Source organism: Engraulis encrasicolus, chromosome 7, assembly GCF_034702125.1.
Source record: "Engraulis encrasicolus isolate BLACKSEA-1 chromosome 7, IST_EnEncr_1.0, whole genome shotgun sequence".
Lineage (NCBI taxonomy): Eukaryota > Metazoa > Chordata > Actinopteri > Clupeiformes > Engraulidae > Engraulis > Engraulis encrasicolus.
In genome coordinates this window covers 37,951,382-37,972,503 of record NC_085863.1, presented here as the reverse complement: position 1 = coordinate 37,972,503, position 21,122 = coordinate 37,951,382, and the positions used below count along the sequence as shown (strand labels likewise).

The 21,122-nt window shown below is 45.3% G+C and overlaps 1 protein-coding gene across 3 annotated transcripts in view; it reads left to right on the top strand.

Annotated features, from left to right (window-relative positions):
- The first annotated feature begins 15,179 nt into the window (after positions 1-15,179).
- Positions 15,180-21,122, top strand: part of ephb4a (eph receptor B4a) — an 81,051-nt gene continuing 75,108 nt past the window's right edge. For all 3 annotated transcript variants that reach the window (XM_063203443.1, XM_063203444.1, XM_063203442.1), the window contains exon 1: positions 15,180-16,083. In XM_063203443.1, coding sequence (XP_063059513.1) covers positions 16,005-16,083 — 79 coding nt within the window. In that variant the 5' untranslated portion in view covers positions 15,180-16,004. The remainder of the gene's footprint in view (positions 16,084-21,122) is intronic.

The window sequence follows — 21,122 nt, the reverse complement described above, 5'->3', positions numbered from 1 at the left end:
TTTTTATTTTGTGACATGTTTTTTAATTTATTTGGGAGGGGGGAATCAAATGAAAACAAAAGAAATTGAATTGATTATATAGCTGATACGCATGCCTCCTGTGAAATCACTGAATGATTAGCCCACTGGAGAACACAGAGGACAAACGAAAGTACTCTGGCCTCAGAAGAAAAAAGAAAAGTAGAGAGAAGAGAAGAGAAGAGGAGAGAAGAGAAGTGTGGTGGTCATCATTCTCTCCCCCTGTTGGCACGGAGACAGCACAAGCTTCAGAGAGAAGCGAGGGAGAGAAAGACAGACAGATGGGAGCGACAGAAGAGAGGAGGGGCGAACAGATGAGACAAGCTGCTGTTCGTGCGGCGTCATCTTTTTTTACTTTGCACAGGGTGAAAAGCTACACATTTGGCGTCTTATTTTCGTGTTCTTTTTATCTTGTTTCATGGTGTTGTTCTTGATTTTACACCACATGCACACAGATATACAATACACACTCACAACACATGCACACACACAGATATTCACCCTCACAACACACACACACTCACAACACACGCACAGGCACAGATACATACTTACATTTGTGCACATATACTTGTGCTCATAGCTCACAGCAAGAGAGAGAATGCAAGAGAGAGCGAGAGAACGAAAGAGAAAGAGAGAGAGAGAGAGAATGAAAGAGATAGAGAGAGAGAGTGAGAGAGAGAGTGTGTGTGTCAAGCCAACAGCCTGAAGCCAGAACACATGTCGTCAGGCTGCAACAGCAGAGCTTCTCAAATGGGGGCCGACTGGAGAGTTGAGTTGAGTTGGGACGGGCCCAAACCCAGACTCAGACCTAGAACTCAGACCCAGTGCCAATCAGGCAGCCCATGGCCCAGATTTGAGGCTCGGGAAACAACACAGTACAGCACAGCACAGGGATGTCTGCCACCACCAATCTCCAAGCCCCAGCCCCTGTCCCTACCACTCCTTTATACCAACCAACTCCTCAAGCTGTCCAGGCAGCCTGTATTATCAGCGGATGGGATATCAATGCCTTTATCCACCTCTTTATCCTCTTTATCACACAAGTACGCTTTACACCGTTAATTCAGCACTTGCAAAGTAGGACCAAGTACTTTCTATAGACGACTGTTAAATTCTCTCTGGCTGTTTTCAAGCCGTCCAGAACAGTGCTGGTGTCCTTTCCGGCATCAATTATGTTTGGAACCATAGTGTTTCTGTGTCCCACCCACATTTGCATCTCAAAGCGACTTCCTGGTTCCCCGAACCTCAAATTTTCTCATCACTCATCACCCGGTCGGAGATTCTCTGTCCGGCTGAACAAGATGTGTCTGTGTGGAATGAGTGTTATTTCGAATTTAACGATCTTCTATAGAGTGTATTTGCAGTGTACTACATACTGTATGCTCCTCGGTCCATAAGGCTCTGTACTAGTTACTCCAGTACTACTACTCTTGGCACCAGTTTACTGTGACCACCCTCACTGGGTCCCCCAGCAGAATCACAGGCCTAGCCTGGCCTGCCCTGGCCTTGGCACGTTCTCCACGTTAACACTGACGACCTTATTGCCATCCATGTGTTCAGTCAATGGTGCCATTTTTTTTTAAACTAATTAAATCCAGTGATGGGCAACCTGGATTTCTTAGTTACTATCCAGTGAGACGCGTTCCAAGTGACCTGCCTTTACCTGTCCAATTCCACCAGGCGATTGCGATTGACAGGTAAAACCAGGTCATGTGGAATATATGGCACTGGATTGAAACTGATGAACCCAGGTTGCCCAACACCGCTTAAATCTGGTGGATATTTCTGTTTGTCTTAGGTGCTGTTTCCACGTAGCCAGATATGATGAAAACGCATTGGTTTTGGCCTTTACCTTTCCACGTAAACATAGTTTAAAAATCCACATATCAAAAATCTGGCTTTTAAAATATCACATTTAGGGGGCTAAAACGCACCTGTTACAATGGTGTTTTAATTTCCATACACATGTTACGTTGACACCTAAACAGGAGAAAAAATATGCACATTTAAAAATATCTGGCTATGTGGAAACAGCACCTTAGTGAGTATGTGTTTACTGGTCGAGCGATCACAGACTGAGGCTGTATCCCAAATGGTTAAAAAAAACAAACATCAAATGGGGACACTAAGGCATCAGAATTCAAAAATACATAAATGTCTGCCTTCTGTGCTACTATTAGCATAGTAGATACTTCTTTTGTTGCCTTCAACGTTCATCATTCTATCAAACCATAAAATCAGACGTTCGGTTGATATCAACAACCTTTTGTATCACCGTTCTCAACAAAGGTTCTGGTCGACACTTTGCTACCTGTATAGGGTGCATGACATTTTAGACAGTGAAGGCCACAAGGCACTGACTTCCCATTTTGGACAAACCCTGAGAGACGATGGATGATGAATGCCAACTTTTGTTTTATTCTCCTCGTGTACAACTTTTCTTTGTTTTGCCGCACTTCTAAAGCGTAAAATGGTAAATGCTCATTGAATTTGGTGGCACCTTGAAGAAATGTCCAAACTACAAACTCCCTGCGTGTGGGTGTGTGTTCGCGCGCAAGTGTGAGTATGTATATCAGCGATGTGTGTGTGTGGCCAGTGCAATGTTATTCATTTTCTCACTCTTTTTAAACACACACACACCCATTTGTGTCTCGCTTTCCCCCTTTTAAACACACTTTCACACAATTTAAATCAAGCCTTTAGACAGTTCCATTTAAAGGCCCATATCTCAAAGTGGAGAAGTGTCTTTTCACTGCCATAAATACTGGATGTGTTTATCTAGTTTTATGCCATCTTATGAATCATGCATACATATGACCACACACACACACACACACACACACACACACACACACACACACACACACACACACACACACACACACACACACACACACACACACACATGAAATCTATAAAGGCCAATGCAATCCTAAGGGTCTTGGTTTCTTTGTGGGTTTGCCTCGTGTTGCTGAATGTTGCTTCAGCAGAGAGAGACAAGACCATAGCCCCATTCAAATTATTCTCTATAAGTCACTCACTGTATGGTACATGTTATAGCGCTATACCTTATTACCTTACCTACATAGTGCACCCTTCATTTTACTGAGTGACTAACCATTTTCACATTCATCCAAAGTGTGCTGAAGGGGATTTAGAAGGAATGAACACCCCCCCACCCCCCTCTGCTATTCTATTCATTCCATCCTCCATGTTCCATTGGTAGCCATTTTCACCTGCACAGTTCTGCCTCTCTCTCTGTGCTCCAAGCCCTGGTGCCTGGTGATTTATGTGAGCTTTGACAACTCAAGCTGCCAGCGTTGTGGAAAATTCCCCCCAGAATTGACCGATGGACGGACAGACGGACATACGCCACCACGTGCTCTTCCTGTAACTGTGAGGGTTTTATACAACAGCCGAGCTGCGCGGAGGAGAAAACAATAAACGCTGCCATGTTGTAACGGTTCCCATTGGAGATTAGGCAGAGAAATTGGCACGTCATTTACACCGAGGCGTGAATGGGTGAAGGTGTTGTGAGTGTGTGTGTGTGTGTGTGTGTGAGACGGAGAGTGTGAGTGAGTGAGTAATGAAGCAGGCTTGATGACTTTCTTAATATAGCATTATGATTACACTTTTGCACTGAAAACAAATGTAATAATACAGGTCATTGAATCACTTATTTATGGAGGAAATGAAATCAGAAATGAAACCAGACACATCAGTACCTTTTTATTATTACTTTTGCATTGCGTTTCTTTTTTTATTATTTGAGATGAAATGTGTCTGTGTGCAGTGGCAGTTCACAGTGGCAGTTCTCATTATTTATAGGTATCCTTTGGTTTCTTGACGTTTACCTTCAATAGCTCGGGTGAAATGGTTGAAATGCGTATTTATTTGATGAACTGTTTGTTTTTGTTTGTTTATTTATTTCATGGATGCGGTTTTCAATTTGTGCATATTTTTTTATACATTTGGATTGTAAAAGACTGGCAGAATGCATTTGACTGACTCTCCTATACTAATGTGATTTTGGCTAAGCTAAAGGGACTCTGATTCACATTCAAACAAATGCATTCAATGAATAGCTGGTGTATACAGAATAATCAAAAGTGTTTGGGTCCTGAAGTCATATAACTGAGCGTGCACACACACACACACACACACACACACACACACACACACACACACACTGAAACACAAAGTACTTCTGGCCACCGTAGATTGATTGCAAACACATATGAAAGTATTATCTGTAATGTGCTAAAGTGTTAAATCCCACCACATTCACAATGGCGCACACAGTCTTACAAATACAAACATGATCACTTCTGAAAATGATTTTTTTAAAAGATTATTTAAGCCAAATGTATTTGATCTTTGTTTGTATCTTCCATATCACATGGTATTCCTAAATGAACAAAGTGTACTAATTTTTATTTAAATGATGGACGATGGACAGTCTTACACAAACAAAACCATCTGATGCAGAAAGTATATTTAAAAATGATTTATCTTGCAAGAGAGATTTAAAGATGATATTATCAGAAATAATAAAATGTTTAATTTCAGTGAAACGCTTGTTGTAAATTAGCTATAAAAATAATAAAATTACTTATGTTAAAATAAGCTTGCTGAAGACTTTGTTTGGTCTGCAAAGGTGATGTAACTGCAACAACTTGTGGCACACAAAAATGTAATTACAGCTCTTCACCAGCAGATGTCACAGTTGACTCACAAATGATGTTGCAACACTTGGCCCTAAACATCTTGACACATCTGTAGTGACAATTGTTTTTTTATGTGTATTCGCTATTCACCCTCTATTTTACCCAGTCATCACATAGGCCTAGATTTTACCTTTTCCCTTAACCCTGGTGTACTAAAACTTTCAATGATATACGCCATCATGAAAACTATTTTTCAGGGAAATTGGGGCCCTAACCATTGTTACTATAGCTTAGTCTTTTGTTACAACAGCTACAGAGAATTTCCCTTGTGGCTGAACATAAAGCCTCGGCAGATATCTAGTTTCTTAGCTATACCTATGCCACACACGTGTAGGCTTTACTTTGAAAAAAATCTCTCTCAAATCTCTCTCTGTCTCTGTCTCTGTCTCTCTCTCTCTCTCTCTCTCTCTCTCTCTCTCTCTCTCTCTCTCTCTCTCTGTCCCTCGCATACACGTACACAAACAAAATAAGACATTCCTGACACGTTATACAACAGCACAATATAAAGACATTCCCAAGGGCTTCAGAAAACAATCCATACTCGCTCTTACACACACACCCATAGTCTCACACACACACTCAGCCTCTCACTCACTCACACACATAACATGTTTCATCGCCTTTCTCAGGCACACATGATTAACTTCAATTTGACACGCACAGTACGGCTTTTTAATCCAATTACTCCTTTTAATCCAGCAATCTTTTTGACAGCTCTTCAAAAGTAAGCGTCTCTCTCTGTGGGATGATTTTCATGCATGCATGAGTTGCAGTGATGTGTGCAGACGTATGTATACTCTATGCTCTGTCTCTCTATTTCCCTCTTGCTCTTTCTATCTCTCTCTCTCTCTCTCTCTCTCTCTCTCTCTCTCTCTCTCTCTCTCTCTCTCTCTCTCTCTCTCTCTCTCTCTCTCTCTCTCTCTCTCTCTCTCTCTGCTTCTCTGCCTCTGTCTTTGTCTGGTATTCCTTACGGCATCCCTGTGTGTGTGTGTGTGTGTGTGTGTGTGTGTGTGTGTCTGTGTCTGTGTGTGTGTGTGTGTGTGTGTGTGTGTGTGTGTGTGTGTGCATGCATACACGCAAGGAAGACTGAGAGAGAACGAGTTAGAAGAGAATGACTTCTTATGACTCGTTAACGAGAGTGTGGCTGATGAAATTGCATTGGTAGGACATTTTTTATTTGGCCGGGTGAGGGTGGGGGTGGGGTGGGGTTATTTAATGCATCAACATTTTAATAAACACATTTACTGTCCTTAATTTACTTTGGGATCAATGAAGCATCTCTACCCAGTACTTCAACACTATAGCAAATGGGCTAGGACAGTATGCTCTAGTCTAGAACACTCTGAGTGTTGGATTAACCATTGATTTAGCCATAATCATTTATCATTGTGCAGTGTTGCTGCAATTCAACACTCCCAGGCCTGCATTTAGCAGTATTCTAGACCATGTAGGCTCCCATTTGCTGTAGTAGTGTTGAAGACACACTTTTGAAAAGCTGTGTGGAGTCATGCGGTCATTTTCCCGCCAATGTAGGTTGCAGTAGTGCGGTACATGAGCAAAGTTCACCTGAGTCAAACTGGAGCCTGCCTGATGATGAATGATGCACGTCCCCATTTATCAGGTAACTGACAGTTTCCATCCGCTGCCAGTCATTTCCCTCCACACACACACACAGAGGAAGAGAGAGAGAGAGAGAGAGAGATAGAAGCAAGGCAATGCAAGCCAGATGTATTTACAGCATATAGCACATGTCATACACCACATAGCTTTAGAAAGGAATGGAGAGAGAGAGATATAGAGAGAGGGAGAGCGAGAGCGAGAGGCTTCCTGTGAGACGTAGCATGTAAACAATGAGGCAAGAGCACTGGAGACAGAACAAGAAAAGAGAAAAAGAAAAAAGGAATACAGCAATGAAAGAGAGGTCAGGGACAAGGACATTGCAGAGGAGGAGTGAATGGTGAAAGTGAAAAAAGAAAGAAAAGAAGGAATGGGCTCAATTAAATCGGAAAAAAAGACACAATTTGAAAGAGGAAAAGCGCAATGGTACTGAGAGACTAAGTTGAAACGGATGGCATGCAGGCAGTTGCAATAGGATGTTTGCAGTGCGATAGGAGCTGTTTGATTTAGCGCCGTCGCCGGTACACTGATAAGAAAACTCACTGATACACACACGCTCTCTCTCTCTAACACACACAGACACACACACACACACACACACACACACACACACACACACACACACACACACACACACACACACACACACACACACACACACACACACGTGCGTCACAGGAAGCCTGTGATGCTGCTGTGTGCTACAGGTGTTGGAGACCCACCGGGGGGGTTTGAAATTACATTCGGCCAGGGAGGCCATGACCTAAACAAATCCTTTGTGATCCTGTCGCTATCTCTCGAGTATTTCCCTTCATCACTTCACCTCTTTTAGTCCCTTTGCCCATACAGAAAAGATAAATACAACTTACCAAGTAGTTAGGGCTATACAATTCTTATATGGCACATGCTATGAAAGTGGCCCACTCCTCATACATTTTCCTCATATACCAGCAGGTCTCTAAATTAACACCAACCAACTGGCCAAATGCTGATGAAATTTAATTTTTACTGGTAGAAAAGACCAGCTTACTAGCCACACTGGTGAGACACAGTAGACACACTAGTGAGTGTGTGTTTGGCTGGTAAGATTTCACTACAAGCCATTTTGGCTGGTGGTGAAAAATATTTAGGGCCCTGTATACAAGTAAAGCAGGCATCCAAATTCATGTAGGTTATTGCAAAATATAAGAATTACATGGAATGAGTCATAGATTTTTATATCATATTTTATAAAACTTAGACATATAATTTATATAGGCCTTTTTGATATGAATTGTAAATACATAGATTAAAGGTTATAATCTTTTTCATGTGAGCATATGCTTGGACTATTTCATCATCTGTTACCTATTGTTCTTTGCTGTCCCTGTTTCTGACCTTAGCTTTGAACTATTTTGTCATCTTACACACGCAAATAAACAGAGTAGCTTGTCTCGAGCTTTTGCTCGTTATCAAACATTCACCTCAGTCACCTTTCGCTATTTTTAGGGGAATTTTCTGGTCTCGTGACCATTGTCTTTCTGTAATACAGCTTAATCAAATACACAAAAAGGGTCTATGTTTGGAAAATTGTTAGGTCATCGTCACAATATAGCATTATGCACTCAGGCTAGCTAGGTCATCTTCCAATTGTTACAGTGAGGAAATGGGCTGGTCTCAAGAGAACGGAATGGTGTGTGTGTGTGCGTGCGTGCGTGCGTGCTTGCGTGTGTGTGTGTGTGTGTGTGTGTGTGTGTGTGTGTGTGTGTGTGTGTGTGTGTGTGTGTGTGTGTGTGTGTGTGTGTGTGTGTAAGGCTGAACATGTGGACAGGCATATGCATGTGAGTCTCAGAGAAAAAGAGTGGTATGAGAGAGAGAGAGATAGAGAGAGAGAGAGAGAGAGAGAGAGAGAGAGAGAGAGAGAGAGAGAAGGAAGGAATGAAAGAAAGAAAGAAAGAAAGAGAGAGATCAGTGTGTAGAGTGCCGAAGTGCTGTCTCTGTTTATAGCTTGACCCATGGGTGAATAAGACCGACCACAGACTATAAATTGTATTTCGCTGTTTGTGTTTGAATGGGTCAATACCTAGAGGTGTTCTTCATGGTTGATTTACGGTGTTTGTAGAAAGTCTATGTGCACGTGGGCTAATGTGTGTGTGTGTGTGTGTGTGTGTGTGTGTGTGTGTGTGTGTGTGTGTGTGTGTGTATCTGTGTGTGTGTGTGTGCGTGCGTGCGCTTGCATATGTGTGTGTGTGTGTGTGTGTGTGTGTGTGTGCTTGAAAGAGAACACACATGTTTTGAGCTAGCGTGCGTAGATCTGCTGCAGCACGTGGGGTCTTTTTTGCCCTCCTGCGCCTGTTGTCATCTCTGGCCTTTGTTAGAGCTGCACACACTCCTTTCACAGTTCACACGCATTCTTTTCCATTTTGAACACACGCATTCTCTCTCTCTCTCTCTCTCTCTCTCTCTCTCTCTCTCTCTCTCTCTCTCTCTCTCTCTCTCTCTCTCTCTCTCACTCTCTCTGTCTCTCTCCATCCCTCCCCCTCTCTGTCTGTCTGTCTCTCTTTCTTTCACTCACTCACTCTCTCTGTCTCTGTCTGTCTGTCTGCCTGTCTGTCTGTCTCTCTCTCTCTCTCCCTCCCTCTCTCCCTCCCTCTCCACACAGACACAAATACACATTTGGCTTTTGATAAGAAGACAAAAATACCAAAATGCCGTTTGTCCCCTGCAACCGTCTGCTACCTACTTCAAAATCCTTCCCCAAACCCACTTCCCTCAACCCCATGACTTTCCCTTTTTCGCTCTTTTGCATCGAATCCTATAACAAATGTTAACTATTAATGCGAGTATGACTTTTAAATTGGCCTTTTATCTTGGCCCAGCTTATGCGCTCCTCTACCCGGCTCGGGCAGAATTAGGTCAGGCCCACAAAGGGACAGAATATAATGCCGTGATATGATAGGGTGATGCAAAACCACAGCTGCTCCTCATTTCGCCACAGTCTTCTCTTCCTTCACTCTGTCCTTCTCTCTTGGCTTCTCTTCTTTTATTCACTCTTCCCTTCCCTTCCCTTCTCTTCTCGTTGCTTTCTTTCGGTCTTCTCTTGTATCCACTCCTATGTTTTTATCTTCTCTTCAAGTCTCGTCTCTTCTCTCCTCTTTTTTTCTTCTGGTCCTCTTTCTTTCCCCTCTCTGCTATCTTCTCTTCCACCCCTACCTTCTTTCTTCACCTTCTTTTCGCCTCTCTCTTTTCCTCTCGTCTTCCTCTCGTCTTCTCTTCAACTCTCTCTCCTCCTCCCCATGCCTCTCCTGTTTCTTTCCTTGCTTGACCGAAAGTTCTAGCGCTCTCGGACGACCCCCGCTTTGGTATGCGCATGGAGAATGCGAAAAGAGAGATAGAAAGAGAGAGTGAAAAGGGAAAAGAAGTAGTGACAGTGAGCAGAGAACAGTGGCCAAAGAGGATGCTGTTGAGATTGAGATCCTCTTTGCCAGGCCCCCCATCGTAAAAGATTGTGACCTGCGGTCGTAAGGAAAGATGGTATCAGTGCTCGGGAGATTGTAAACGACAAGGAAGGACAGTGAGAGGAAGAGTGTAGGCATGTGTGAAAGTGTGTGTGTGTGTGTGTGTGTGTGTGTGTGTGTGTGTGTGTGTGTGTGTGTGTGTGTGTGTGTGTGTGTGTGTGTTTCAACAACTGTTTACAACCCTTTGTTTGTCTCTTTTTGCTATGCTTTCATCTCTGTCCTCTCTGACACTCTCTTCTTTTTCTATACCTCTCTCTGTGTCCCTTTCTTTCTCTATGCATCTCTGCTTATCCCCCTCTCCTATTGTTGTTTGTGTGGCTTTCTTTGCTCCTTTGCAGTCTGTACATGATAAATTATTTGGTGGGTGTACTTCACCTTATTATTTCAATCCTGCATTCCAGGCCACAACGCTGCAACCGCACTGCACTCACAGACAGACCCACACACGCACACGCACACACACACATATACACGCTCTCTCTCTCACACACACACACACACACTCTCTCTCTCTTTCGCTCTCTCTCTCTCTCTCACACACACACACACACACTCTCTCTCTCTTTCTCTCTCTCTCACACACACACACACACACACACACACACACACACACACACACACACACACACACACACACACACACACACACAGAGAGAGAGAGAGAGACTGCATCTTCCTCACCACACCTCTCTTCCCCGAGTGGTCTCCATGGCAACACAGCAGTCCCGTGTTATCTCCATTTTAATATTCCCAATTAAAAGCTGGCTGCCAGAGAGGGGATCCAGGACAAAATTGGAGGCTTTTCGGCTCAATCATTAGCGGGGCTGTACGCTCCGCTTTTTGATCATGTCGTTACGACGCGCGGCCGTGTTGTCGTTGCGCGGGTTAGTGGCTTGATCTAAGAAGATGTCTAAACTTTGTAATCTGCCTCACAACCCCCACCCCCACCTCCCCGTAACCCATTTCCACGGTCTACAGTTCGTTATGACTGAGCTGCATAGATGTTTGATCCAGACGTTGACGTGTGTGTGTGTGTGTGTGTGTGTGTGTGTGTGTGTGTGTGTGTGTGTGTGTGTGTGTGTGTGTGTGTGTGTGTGTGTGTGTGTGTCTGAAGGCTTGCTCACCTCACCTCAGCCCTAGTCTCATGTGTCTCTTGTCTTGCTTGCCTTGCCTTGGCTTGCTTAAAGCCAGAGCATGCGTGCGTGGCCGTATTGAATTTCCATCCTCGGCCAAACAGTGAAGTTCTTGTCTGCTTGTCTGAAACTTAGCCTGGGGGCTGGGAGATGAGATTTTTTGGGGCTCACTCTCTCTTTGTGTGTGTGTGTGTGGGGCGGGGTGAGAGAGAGAGAGAGAGAGAGAGAGAGAGAGAGAGAGAGAGAGAGTGAGTGAGAGTGAGAGCAAGAGAGAGGCAGAGGGAGACTGTCTGCATGCATATGATGTGTGTTTGTGTTGTATGTGCATATGTGCATATGTCTGTCTGACTGTGTGTAAAAATGTGTGCAGAGATATGCATGTGTGTGCATCCGTGTCTGCATCCGTGTGTGTGGGTGGGTTTCTGAGTGTGTGTGTGTGTGTGTGTGTGTGTGTGTGTGTGTGTGTGTGTGTGTGTGTGTGTGTGTGTGTGCGCGTGCGTGCGTGTGTGTGTGTGCGCGTGTGTGTGCCCCTATGTGTCCATATTGGTGTATGTATGTTTGTGTGCATGTGTGTGTGTGCTTAAATGCATATCTGTGTGTGTGTGTGTGTGTGTGTGTGTGTGTGTGTGTGTGTGTGTGTGTGTGTGTGTGTGTGTGTGCGCGCGCGCGCGTGTGTGTGTGTGTGCCCTGCCCTATCGGCCGGTGTATTGAGCAGGCTAGATGGCTGCTCCACACCTATCAGACACAGTGCAAAGAGGCTCCAGAGGTGTGAAAACGCATGTCAGCCGAGGCAGCAACAGCAGCAGAGGCAACAGCAGGGGCAACAGCCACAGCAGCAGAGGCCTGCTGAATGGCACGCACATGAAAAGAGGGGCGGGTGGGGGGTGTTAGGGGCAACCCCCACTACAAAATGTCAAATACATATCCCTTTAAATACAGAAGAAATAGCCACGTTTATTCGGTATTTTCCGGTCAAAGTTGTCTCTGTCTGCTGGTTTCTATTTACTTCATGTCCACTTCCGCCGCACAGTGACAAAAGATCAGGTGATGTTGTGACATCAATACAAATAGTCAATTGATCTACAAGTACCTTGCTCTATATCCACATAGAGATCTACAGATCGTATGTTCATATTTCTACTGTCCAGCAGAGGGAAGAACAGGGGCTGCAGCGACAGCAGTAGAGACCTGGCGAAGGGGGCCTGGTACGCACATGAGGTGGGGGTGGGGGTGGGGGTAGGGGTAGGGGTATGGGCAACCCCCACAAGGAGACTACATCCTGTATATCTATCTACATCTACATATAGATCTATTCTACAGTAGCCTATATCTCTGTTTCTATACGTACATGTGTCCACTGAAGGGATTAGCAGTGGAAACACCAACAGCAGTAGTAGAGCTCTGGTGAATGGGGCCTGGCATGCACATGAGGTGTGTGAACGGGGGTTAAGATGTGTGTGTGTGTGTGTGGGGGGGGGGGGGGTGGTAGAGGCAGCCCCATGAAGAAACTATATACTGTAGATCTATATCTATCTATATCTCCATATAGATCTATTCTACACTATCTCTATTCTTTCCATGCATCTAATATAGAGCAGAGGGAGCAGCAGGGGCCACAGAGACCTGGTAAATGGGGACACACATGGGGTGTGTGTGTGTGTGTGGGGGTGGGGGGGGGGGGGGGGGGGGGGGGGGGGCTCCCTAATAATTGAAATGAAATAATTGAAAGCCCGCCTTTCCCTAATAATTGAAATCAAATTCATTTTCAGATGTATTATTCCCAGAAGAAATCACTGTCATCCCCCAACCCATCCCCCAACTTGAGCTCCATCCACAGGGAGACACCATAGAGGAGAGGAGACACCACACCACCTTCTCTATATCTACATACAATTCTATATCCATACATGTTCACAATGTATTATACACACACATGTATCAACTGTATGTCTACGGCTGACAGAAATCGGGGGTGGTGTAGGGGTGACGGGGACAACCCAACCCCCACGAGGAACACGGAGGTGTGATCCGGGGTGTCATGTCAGGGAGGGGGTTGATGTGTTTGAAACGCAAGTGTCGCTACCGCTGAACACTCAAGTGAGATGTTATCCACGAGTCATTGACAGGAACTGTGAACACTGTGGCTCTTAACAAGCGCTAAAACCACACATTACATGGGTAGTTACATATAGAGGGAACGCTGTAAAGGGCTTTACGTCTGCATGGTTGAGTTAGCTCTCTCTCTCTCTCTCTCTCTCTCTCTCTCTCTCTCTCTCTCTCTCTCTCTCTGTGTGTGTGTCTGTGTCTGTGTCTCTGTGTGTTTACGTCTGTGTGTTTATGTTTGCATGCATGCTCACACTTACAGTATGTCTGTGTGTCGGCTGTTCAAGAAGTACAGTACATGCTACAAAAGTACAACAGACTGAAAGAAAGACAGACAGAATGAGAGAGGTCGAAAGAGAGAAAGAGAGAGAGAGGGAGAAAGAGAGACACTGAAGACAAGAGAGGGTAAGACCTACACTTGACTTCTCACATCCTCCTCTTTCACACTTCTCCACTCTCCATCCCTCTCTCTCTCAGCTCCCTCGAGCAGTGTCTTTCTCACTCGTTCGTTGTGTTTTTTACCCCGTCCCTTTTACACCTCCTCCCCAAGGTCCATCTCGATTCTCACACCTTCCCAGAAAACCCCACTGTGCCCTTCCCACTTCCAGCCCCTCAAGCCTCAAGCACCAGGCCAAGCAGCCAGCCCTGCACCAACCACACCAGACCGTTAGACCATCATGCAGACTTAAACATCCCTCCGCCTAGTAACATGTAATAAAGCATATAGTAAGAAAGCATATTTAGTTTAATAGATAGATAGATAGATAGATAGATAGATAGATAGATAGATAGATAGATAGATAGACCTCTGGTCTCTTCTCTTCTCTCCTATCCTCCTCTCCTCTCTTCTACTCTCCTATCCCCTCTCCACTCTCGTCTTCTGTCCTATCGCTCCTCTCTTCTCTTCTCTCCTCTACTCCCCTCTTTTCTCTTCTCTTCTCTCCTCTCCACTGCCAGCCATGTCCACTCATACTCTGACCCGATTTAGCATGTTCCTTCTGACCCACTTACCCAGCCCACAGGCGTTTTTGGGCCAGCCACCAGAAAAAAACACACATACACCTGAACCACCTTGAGCATTGCATCCTCAGCAAAGAGTTTGCATGAAATATGGCTAAAGGTGTGTATAGTGTAAAACAGGATGCACAACAACACCATTGATCAACTTCATCACTGTACATGTTCTGTGGATGTTCACAGGCAATCCACATTTTCGTCCAAGGCCCAAACCTCTCCAACAATTTTATTTTCACGGTATTAAACGAAAATGGGCTAGAAAGCACTGTGTGAAGTATCACCCCAAAACCCCTAGCAATAAAAAAATGAATTCTGGCTTGGAAGGTGGATGGGAAATTGTACATGGTTATCATACAGGTGAATCTCGCGCTGTTCCTTTCAGTAGCCAAGAAAACATTGTTGCTTTCCTCACCCCTTTTGTTGCATTTGACTCGACTGATGGTAGTTTACAACGAGGAAACGAGCTACTACATTTACATGAAAAGGCACCGCTATTGAATAGATTGCCCCACGAAGCCCTCTTTCCCGGCAAATTACAGCCCAATCCACATAGGCGCTACGGAGCGGTCTAGAGGAGAAAAGGGTGAAATTAACATAGGAATTGAGAGACCTCTCTGTATCTGGTTTCAACTGACAGAAACTAGCGCGTGGACTCGCTCACGGAGAAGACGTCAGATAGGCAAAAATTAAAGCTAAGTTATCCGTTATTGACTGAGACACCGTATTGACATCGTGCCGGATCAAATCACTTGTAAAGTTCCCCCCCTGGCCGTTGATTTCTTGGGTTGTGAGTCGGCAGAATGGACTAGTCTATTTTAACTAAGGCAGGCTAATTAATCAATTGACGTTAATCTGTGTTGCACCCCAATATCGAATGGGATAATTTGGAGAGGCGCAGAGAGACCGTGCATGTTTCGCTCTAATCAGACATTCATTTTCGCCATTGATTGGCGGGGAAGCAAGCCTATGGGAGGCACTGATTGTGTGAAAGTGGGAGGGGATGTGAGTAGACTGCCGATGGTGGGGCAGCTTCACTGTGCTTGTCCAGCGTAGTGCCACAGAGCGTGAGGAAAGTGGAGTGGAAATACGAGGCAAGCGCGGTCCGTGTTTTGTGTTTGTTTTGCCGTCCTTTGGTTTTTTATTTTTCCTACAGTCTCTTCGCTCATTCATTTTTTGCATGTGCCTGCAGATTTGGATATCTCGTATTTTGAAGAGGAAAGCAAGACCACATTTCCAAAGGCGTTCAATTTAAGGACATTTTTGGGCGAAAGCGGACTATTTCGTGACTGAAAATCTGTACGCATGGGGAATATGACCAGGATTTGAAGTGCCTGGGCATCACTGCATTTACAAGGCGTGCGTATTGTTTTCCTAGCGTGTATTCTTGCTAAGTCAATCCACCAGTGCAGACACATCGGCACAAAACTATAAAACTATTCCTGACAAAGAACATCATCTTTTGAGGATAATGTACGGTCCACTCCCGTCTCGTGCGCTGTAGTTTGTTTGACTATAATTAGCGTGAACTAGTGGATGCGTAGCCTACATTATCAACATTTTATGTGTACTTCACTGAAAGTTGTAAAATTAAACAAAATAAGTTACTATATTGGTTTAAGCTAATTATGACGCCTTGCCGTTTCATCTAAATTAAAAGACTCGAGCCTTTTTATCACATCAAATTACTCACCTAGCATTTCGAGTCTTTCTTAAAACATTGATTCCGGTGAAAAATCTATTGTCTATCACCGATGTGGGTACAGGCTCAGCCAACGGGCACACGACCCAGCTGACAGTACCCCTGAGACCACTTGCATTGACCGTTTGGAGCACCTTGCCATCTGGAAAATAAGCACCGAGCCCATATATCCCGGAGATTTTGGATCAACATGGAACTCTTGGCACGACACATCACCTTGCTTTGGATTGTACTTCTGAGATGCCTACTCTTCGTGCGGACAGAGGAAGGTATGTTATACCGCTCGTTACCTTCATTTACCACTGCGCGCAAGCAACCCCTCACAAAGAGTCGATTATTTATTTCAACAGAAGTCCAAAGTTAATTGTCGCCTGGCAGTTCACTACATATTTAATTTAGGCTCATCAAATCGATACTTGGCTCAGTGAAGGTTTTTGTTTAATGATGTGTAATCAGAGATGCAATCTACATACAAGTGTGTTTGGGTCTAGGAATTGACATAGGTCTGACATCCGCATGCCATAGTTGCTTATTTCTCGCTGAAATGCTAATTTTGTTTCAGTGCAAGTTAATATTGCTGATATTAACACTTTTAGGCTATAATAATGCCATTACCACTTGAATTTTGTACCTGAACATTAGGCTATATAGGGCTACCATAAGCCAATTGTCATTAAATTGTGAGCGCGAGAAATTACCCGTCTCTATGTTACAATTTCTGTGCATGGGCTCGTGCAAAATCAAATTGGAAGGCCTGATAGACTAGTGTGCGTTTCGTTATAACACTATTCCAGCACCGTTTGTGGTAAATGGATGAATGGCGAATGGGGTAACTGATGGGTCACTGTAATGTGTAATGATAGTGTTATAAACCTGTATGGGTCAGTAGCCATGTTCTAACTTGTAGCAGGGAGTGAAGTTGGCCTGTGGCGTGTTGAATTTCTTGTTTAGACTGTGGAAAGCAAGTTTGTGCTTTCACTGATTAGCAGCCACGTGCACGTGAATTTGAGTAGCCTATGGAAACTGTATGTAATTGAGCGCCTTTGATTACTAAACTGGTCAAAGCGCACAACTTCTCCTGCCAAATGACGCACACAAACCCACAAAGCTGGCCCTAAACAACGGGTTGGTCTTCTAATCTGACTTCTTGCCATCTGAACATGGTTGGGTTCGATGCTTATACGACCTCTTGTCGTCTTGTCGTTGACTACGAGGCGAATCCACGGGCCACATATCATGTGTTGACAGATGACTTGTCAGGCAATGTTTAGGCGGTAAGGTGACCCCTCAGGTGTGGACATAGGCGTTACCACACGGACCTGTTCGGGTGGATAGCAGGTATAGGCTTTCCCATCGATCCAGGACGGACAGGATTAGTTCCACATTACACGCCGCAGTGGAGGCACCTGGGTCCCCCTATCTGTAATCAATTAACCGTTGTGTGTGACAGACACTGATAATGCGCTTCCATGCGAGGCAGCCGAGGATTGAATTAATAAGATTGAAGGGGCTGCTCGCCACAAATGTAATAGGTAATAACAGCTTGAAATGGAAATGTGTCAAGCCCCCGGCATAGCCTGTAAAACTGATAAACATGTTGTAAACAGGCATTTCCTAAATAAATCATTTTACCTTGGCGAGAAAAAAACAATCACTTCAATTAATCTGCTCAATTAGACAGGCCAAACTGCCAGTGTGTTTTTATGATCAGGTGGGCGGAATGGCAAAGGCCTCTCTATTATTGTTTTAAAGAAAAAGAAGAAACACATAGGCCAATGCCAGCTACCTGAAGACTGAAATGACATACATGTAGGCTTGCTCAGATGGGTTTAGTCTCTGTGAATTATAGTCACTCTCAGCTTCTGCTGCTAGATTCCTTTTTACACCAGTCAGCATGATCCCCCACGTAGGCCCTAAAGTCTTAGTTCTGTGTCCAGTTCCTTGGCAGACCTTGTAATGATTAATTTGGTGTTGCAAAAAAACACAAGCCAAGGGGGGTAGATTGGATTCAGGCCTCTGAGTTCCTTTTTTTCTCAGCTTTTTTAGCCTTCTTCTTAAAAGTCTTTTGGTGGCTTAAACCCCCCTTCTTCAAGATTAAAAAACCAAGGAGCCCAATCCGCCAAGCTCGCGTTACAAATCTGCACCGCCCTTTTGTCGGGAAAGTTTTTCAGGAAAAAGAAATGTAACAATGGCTTTCCACCTGATTGGCTAGCTGCTCGGACTCAAGGCTCAGGGCTTTCCTGTACGTTCCCTTTTCGCATTCGCCTTCCCTCCTTGAAGAGGCACTTTTAAGAGGGCTTATCCTTCCCACCTTATGCCACTACTGCTTTTATCCCCCTCCCCTCAACACCCCACTCCACCCCAAAACCAAACCCTATTCTCCCTTGTCTACAGTCCTGCTTTCTCTCCTCTCCTGCTTTCTCTCTCTTCTCCTCTCCTCTCCCCTTCAGTCCTGCTCTCTCCTCTGTTCTCATCTCCGCTTCTCTCCTCTTCAATCCTGTTTTCTCTCCTCTCTTATCTTCTCCTCTCCTCTCCTCTCATGTTGTCTCTTCTGTTCTTCAATCCTGCTTTCTCTCTCCTCTCTTCAATCCTGCTTTCTCCTCTCCTCTCCCCTCCTCTTCAATCCTGCTTTCTCTCCCCTTCTCTGCTTTTGTGCTCTTTACTGTAGGGAGTCATCTTTGACACCCGCTCTACCACCACACCCCAAGACCAAACCCTGTTCTCGTCTCTTCAATCGAGCTTTCTCCTCTCCTCTCCTCTCCTCTCTCCTCCTCTCCTCTCCTCTCCTCTCCTCTCCTCTCTCCTCCTCTCCTCTCCTCCTCTCCTTTCCTCTCCTCCTGTGCTCTTTACTGTAGGGAGTTATATTTCGCTTTGGGTCACCCCCACCATGCCCGCCACCTCCTCCCAACCCAAATCTCTCCTTCTGGTGACCCTCATCCCTCATCTTATCCCCCCTTCCCCTTTCATTTTCTGTACCCACACTCCACCCCAATCCTCTCTCCTCCTCTCCTCTCCTCTCTTCCATGTCCCCATGTCCCTTTGGTGAAGACAGAGTCTTTAGAAGCGCCACCAAAAAATGTACTTCTGAAGGGGCACACAAGTGCAAGCGTTTTGTCTCCAGGGAGGAACAGCAGTGGAGAGAGGGATGGAGGGTAGGGCTGAGGTGAGAGAAAGAGAGAGAGAGATAGAGAGGGAAAGAGGTGGGACAAGTAATCTTGCCAATGCAGATGCATTCTATGTTCTCTGTCTCTCACTCTCTCTCGCACTTGCACGCTCACTCGTTCAGCTGCTTCCTCTCTCCCTCTCTTTTGCGCTCTCTTTGGAAGACAATGTTTTGCTGTATTACTTTGTCTTTCAGGATTTGCCTCTTTGCTCTCCGCCAAAGTGGCAGCGGTGTTTCCGCTCCCCCGTCCTCTGTGTCTCTCGGTGGATAGGCCCATCGCCTCCCCGAAAATCCCTTTAAACGGAACCGATTTTTATAAGGCAGGGATTTGCATTTAAAACAACTCCTTCCCTCCTCTGCTCTCGCTCTCTCCTTCCCTCTCTCCCTCTCTCCCTCCCTCCCCCTCTCTCTCTCTCTTCCCCACTCTCTCTTCCTCTCTCTCTTTTTTCTATTTCTCTATCCCTTCCTCACTCACTACCTCTCTCCTTCTCTCCTAAACCATTCCATGTAAACCTTTTTTACTTCTTCTTTCTCTCCTATAACCCCCTACATCTCTCTGTCTCCCTCTCTCTGTTTCTTTCCTCTCCTTCTTTTACTCACTATATACCTATTTCTCCCCCAAACCCCTTTCCCCACTTTTTTCGATCTCCCTTCCCCCTCTATACATCCCTCTTTCCCCCTTGATCCCTCTCTCTCTCTGTGTCCGCCTCTCTCACCCTCTACCTCTCTCTCTCTCTTTCCCTCCCACTCTCACTCACTCTCTTTCTTTTCCCCAACCCCTTTCTTGCTCTTTTTTCTCTCTATTTCCCTTCCTCTTGTATACCTCCTCTTGTATACCTCTCTCTCTCTCTCTCTCTCTCTCTCTCTCTCTCTCTCTCTCTCTCTCTCTCTCTCTCTCTCTCTCTCTCCCTCCGTTCCTCAACCACTGGCTGCTTCCTAATCCCATGATTAGGTTCTTGAGGAGTTAAACAGGCATCACAGCATAGCATTCTAATCTCCTGCAGTTCCCACTGTTGAAGCCCAGCTCTGCCGAGAAGAGAAGCAGCCCAGGGAACCAGCCAATGAAGTCACCAACAGCCTGCCTGTGTCCTTTGCAAAGACATGTCTCTGTGTCTGTACGCGTGTGTGTGTGGTGTGTGTGTGTGTGTGTGAGAGAGAGAGAGAGAGAGAGAGAGAGAGAGAGAGAGAGAGAGTGAGAGAGAGAGAGAGAGAGAGAGAGAGAGAGAGAGAGAGAGAGAGAACTCGAATGCACAGGCTTTTTTTTACCCACCCATTACACAAAAAAGATGTGTTTGTGTTTATGCATGTGGCCCATACATCAGTGTCGTCATGTGAGTGAGTGGACGCATGTATTTGCCCGTATGAGTGAGTGTCTGTTGTGTGTATGTGTTGTGTCTGCACACGTGTGTGTGTGTGAGTGTGTGTGTGTGTGTGTGCACATGCTCGGCTGGTTTTAGTGTGTTGCTAGTGTGTTTGGCTTTCATGAGGCGAGGGAGGGAGTGGTCTCTGGTGTTTAGTGGGGCCCCTGCTAGTCGAGCGGAGCACAGCGCACCCACACGCCCGCCCGCCCACTCATGCACTGACTGACTGGCAGCTTGATGGCCGCTCTCTACTGGGGTGCCACTGAAGTAGATGGAGCCCCTTCAATCACGCCATCCATCCCCCACCTCTTTCTCTCCCTCTCTCTGTCTCGCTCTCTCTTTTACTATCCCCTCTTTCTTTCTCTCTCATTCTCTCGCTCTCTCTCTCTATCTCCCCTTTCCTCTCCAGGCCATGCATCATTGTCACCAAGGCGAGAAGTGGACATCTAGAGAGGCTCTCTCTCTTTCTCTCTCTTTCTCTCTCTTTCTCTCTCTCTCTCATTCTATCCGTTCTCTATAGCTCCTCACTCTCTCATTCTCTCATTTTCTTTCTTTCTCTGTCTCCCTCGCTCGTTCTGTGTCCTCCCCCGCTCTCTCCCCCTCCTCCAATTCCACCCACATGCCACTCATAGAATAGAGGGCCACACAATTGGGACAAGAGGGGACCCGTATCCGTGGAGATGGCAAAACAATCAGACGACACGGAGAGGAATGGAGCTGTGAGGGAGATAAAAACTGAAAAACGCACACAGACACAGAAATAATAAAAAGAAAAAATATTGAG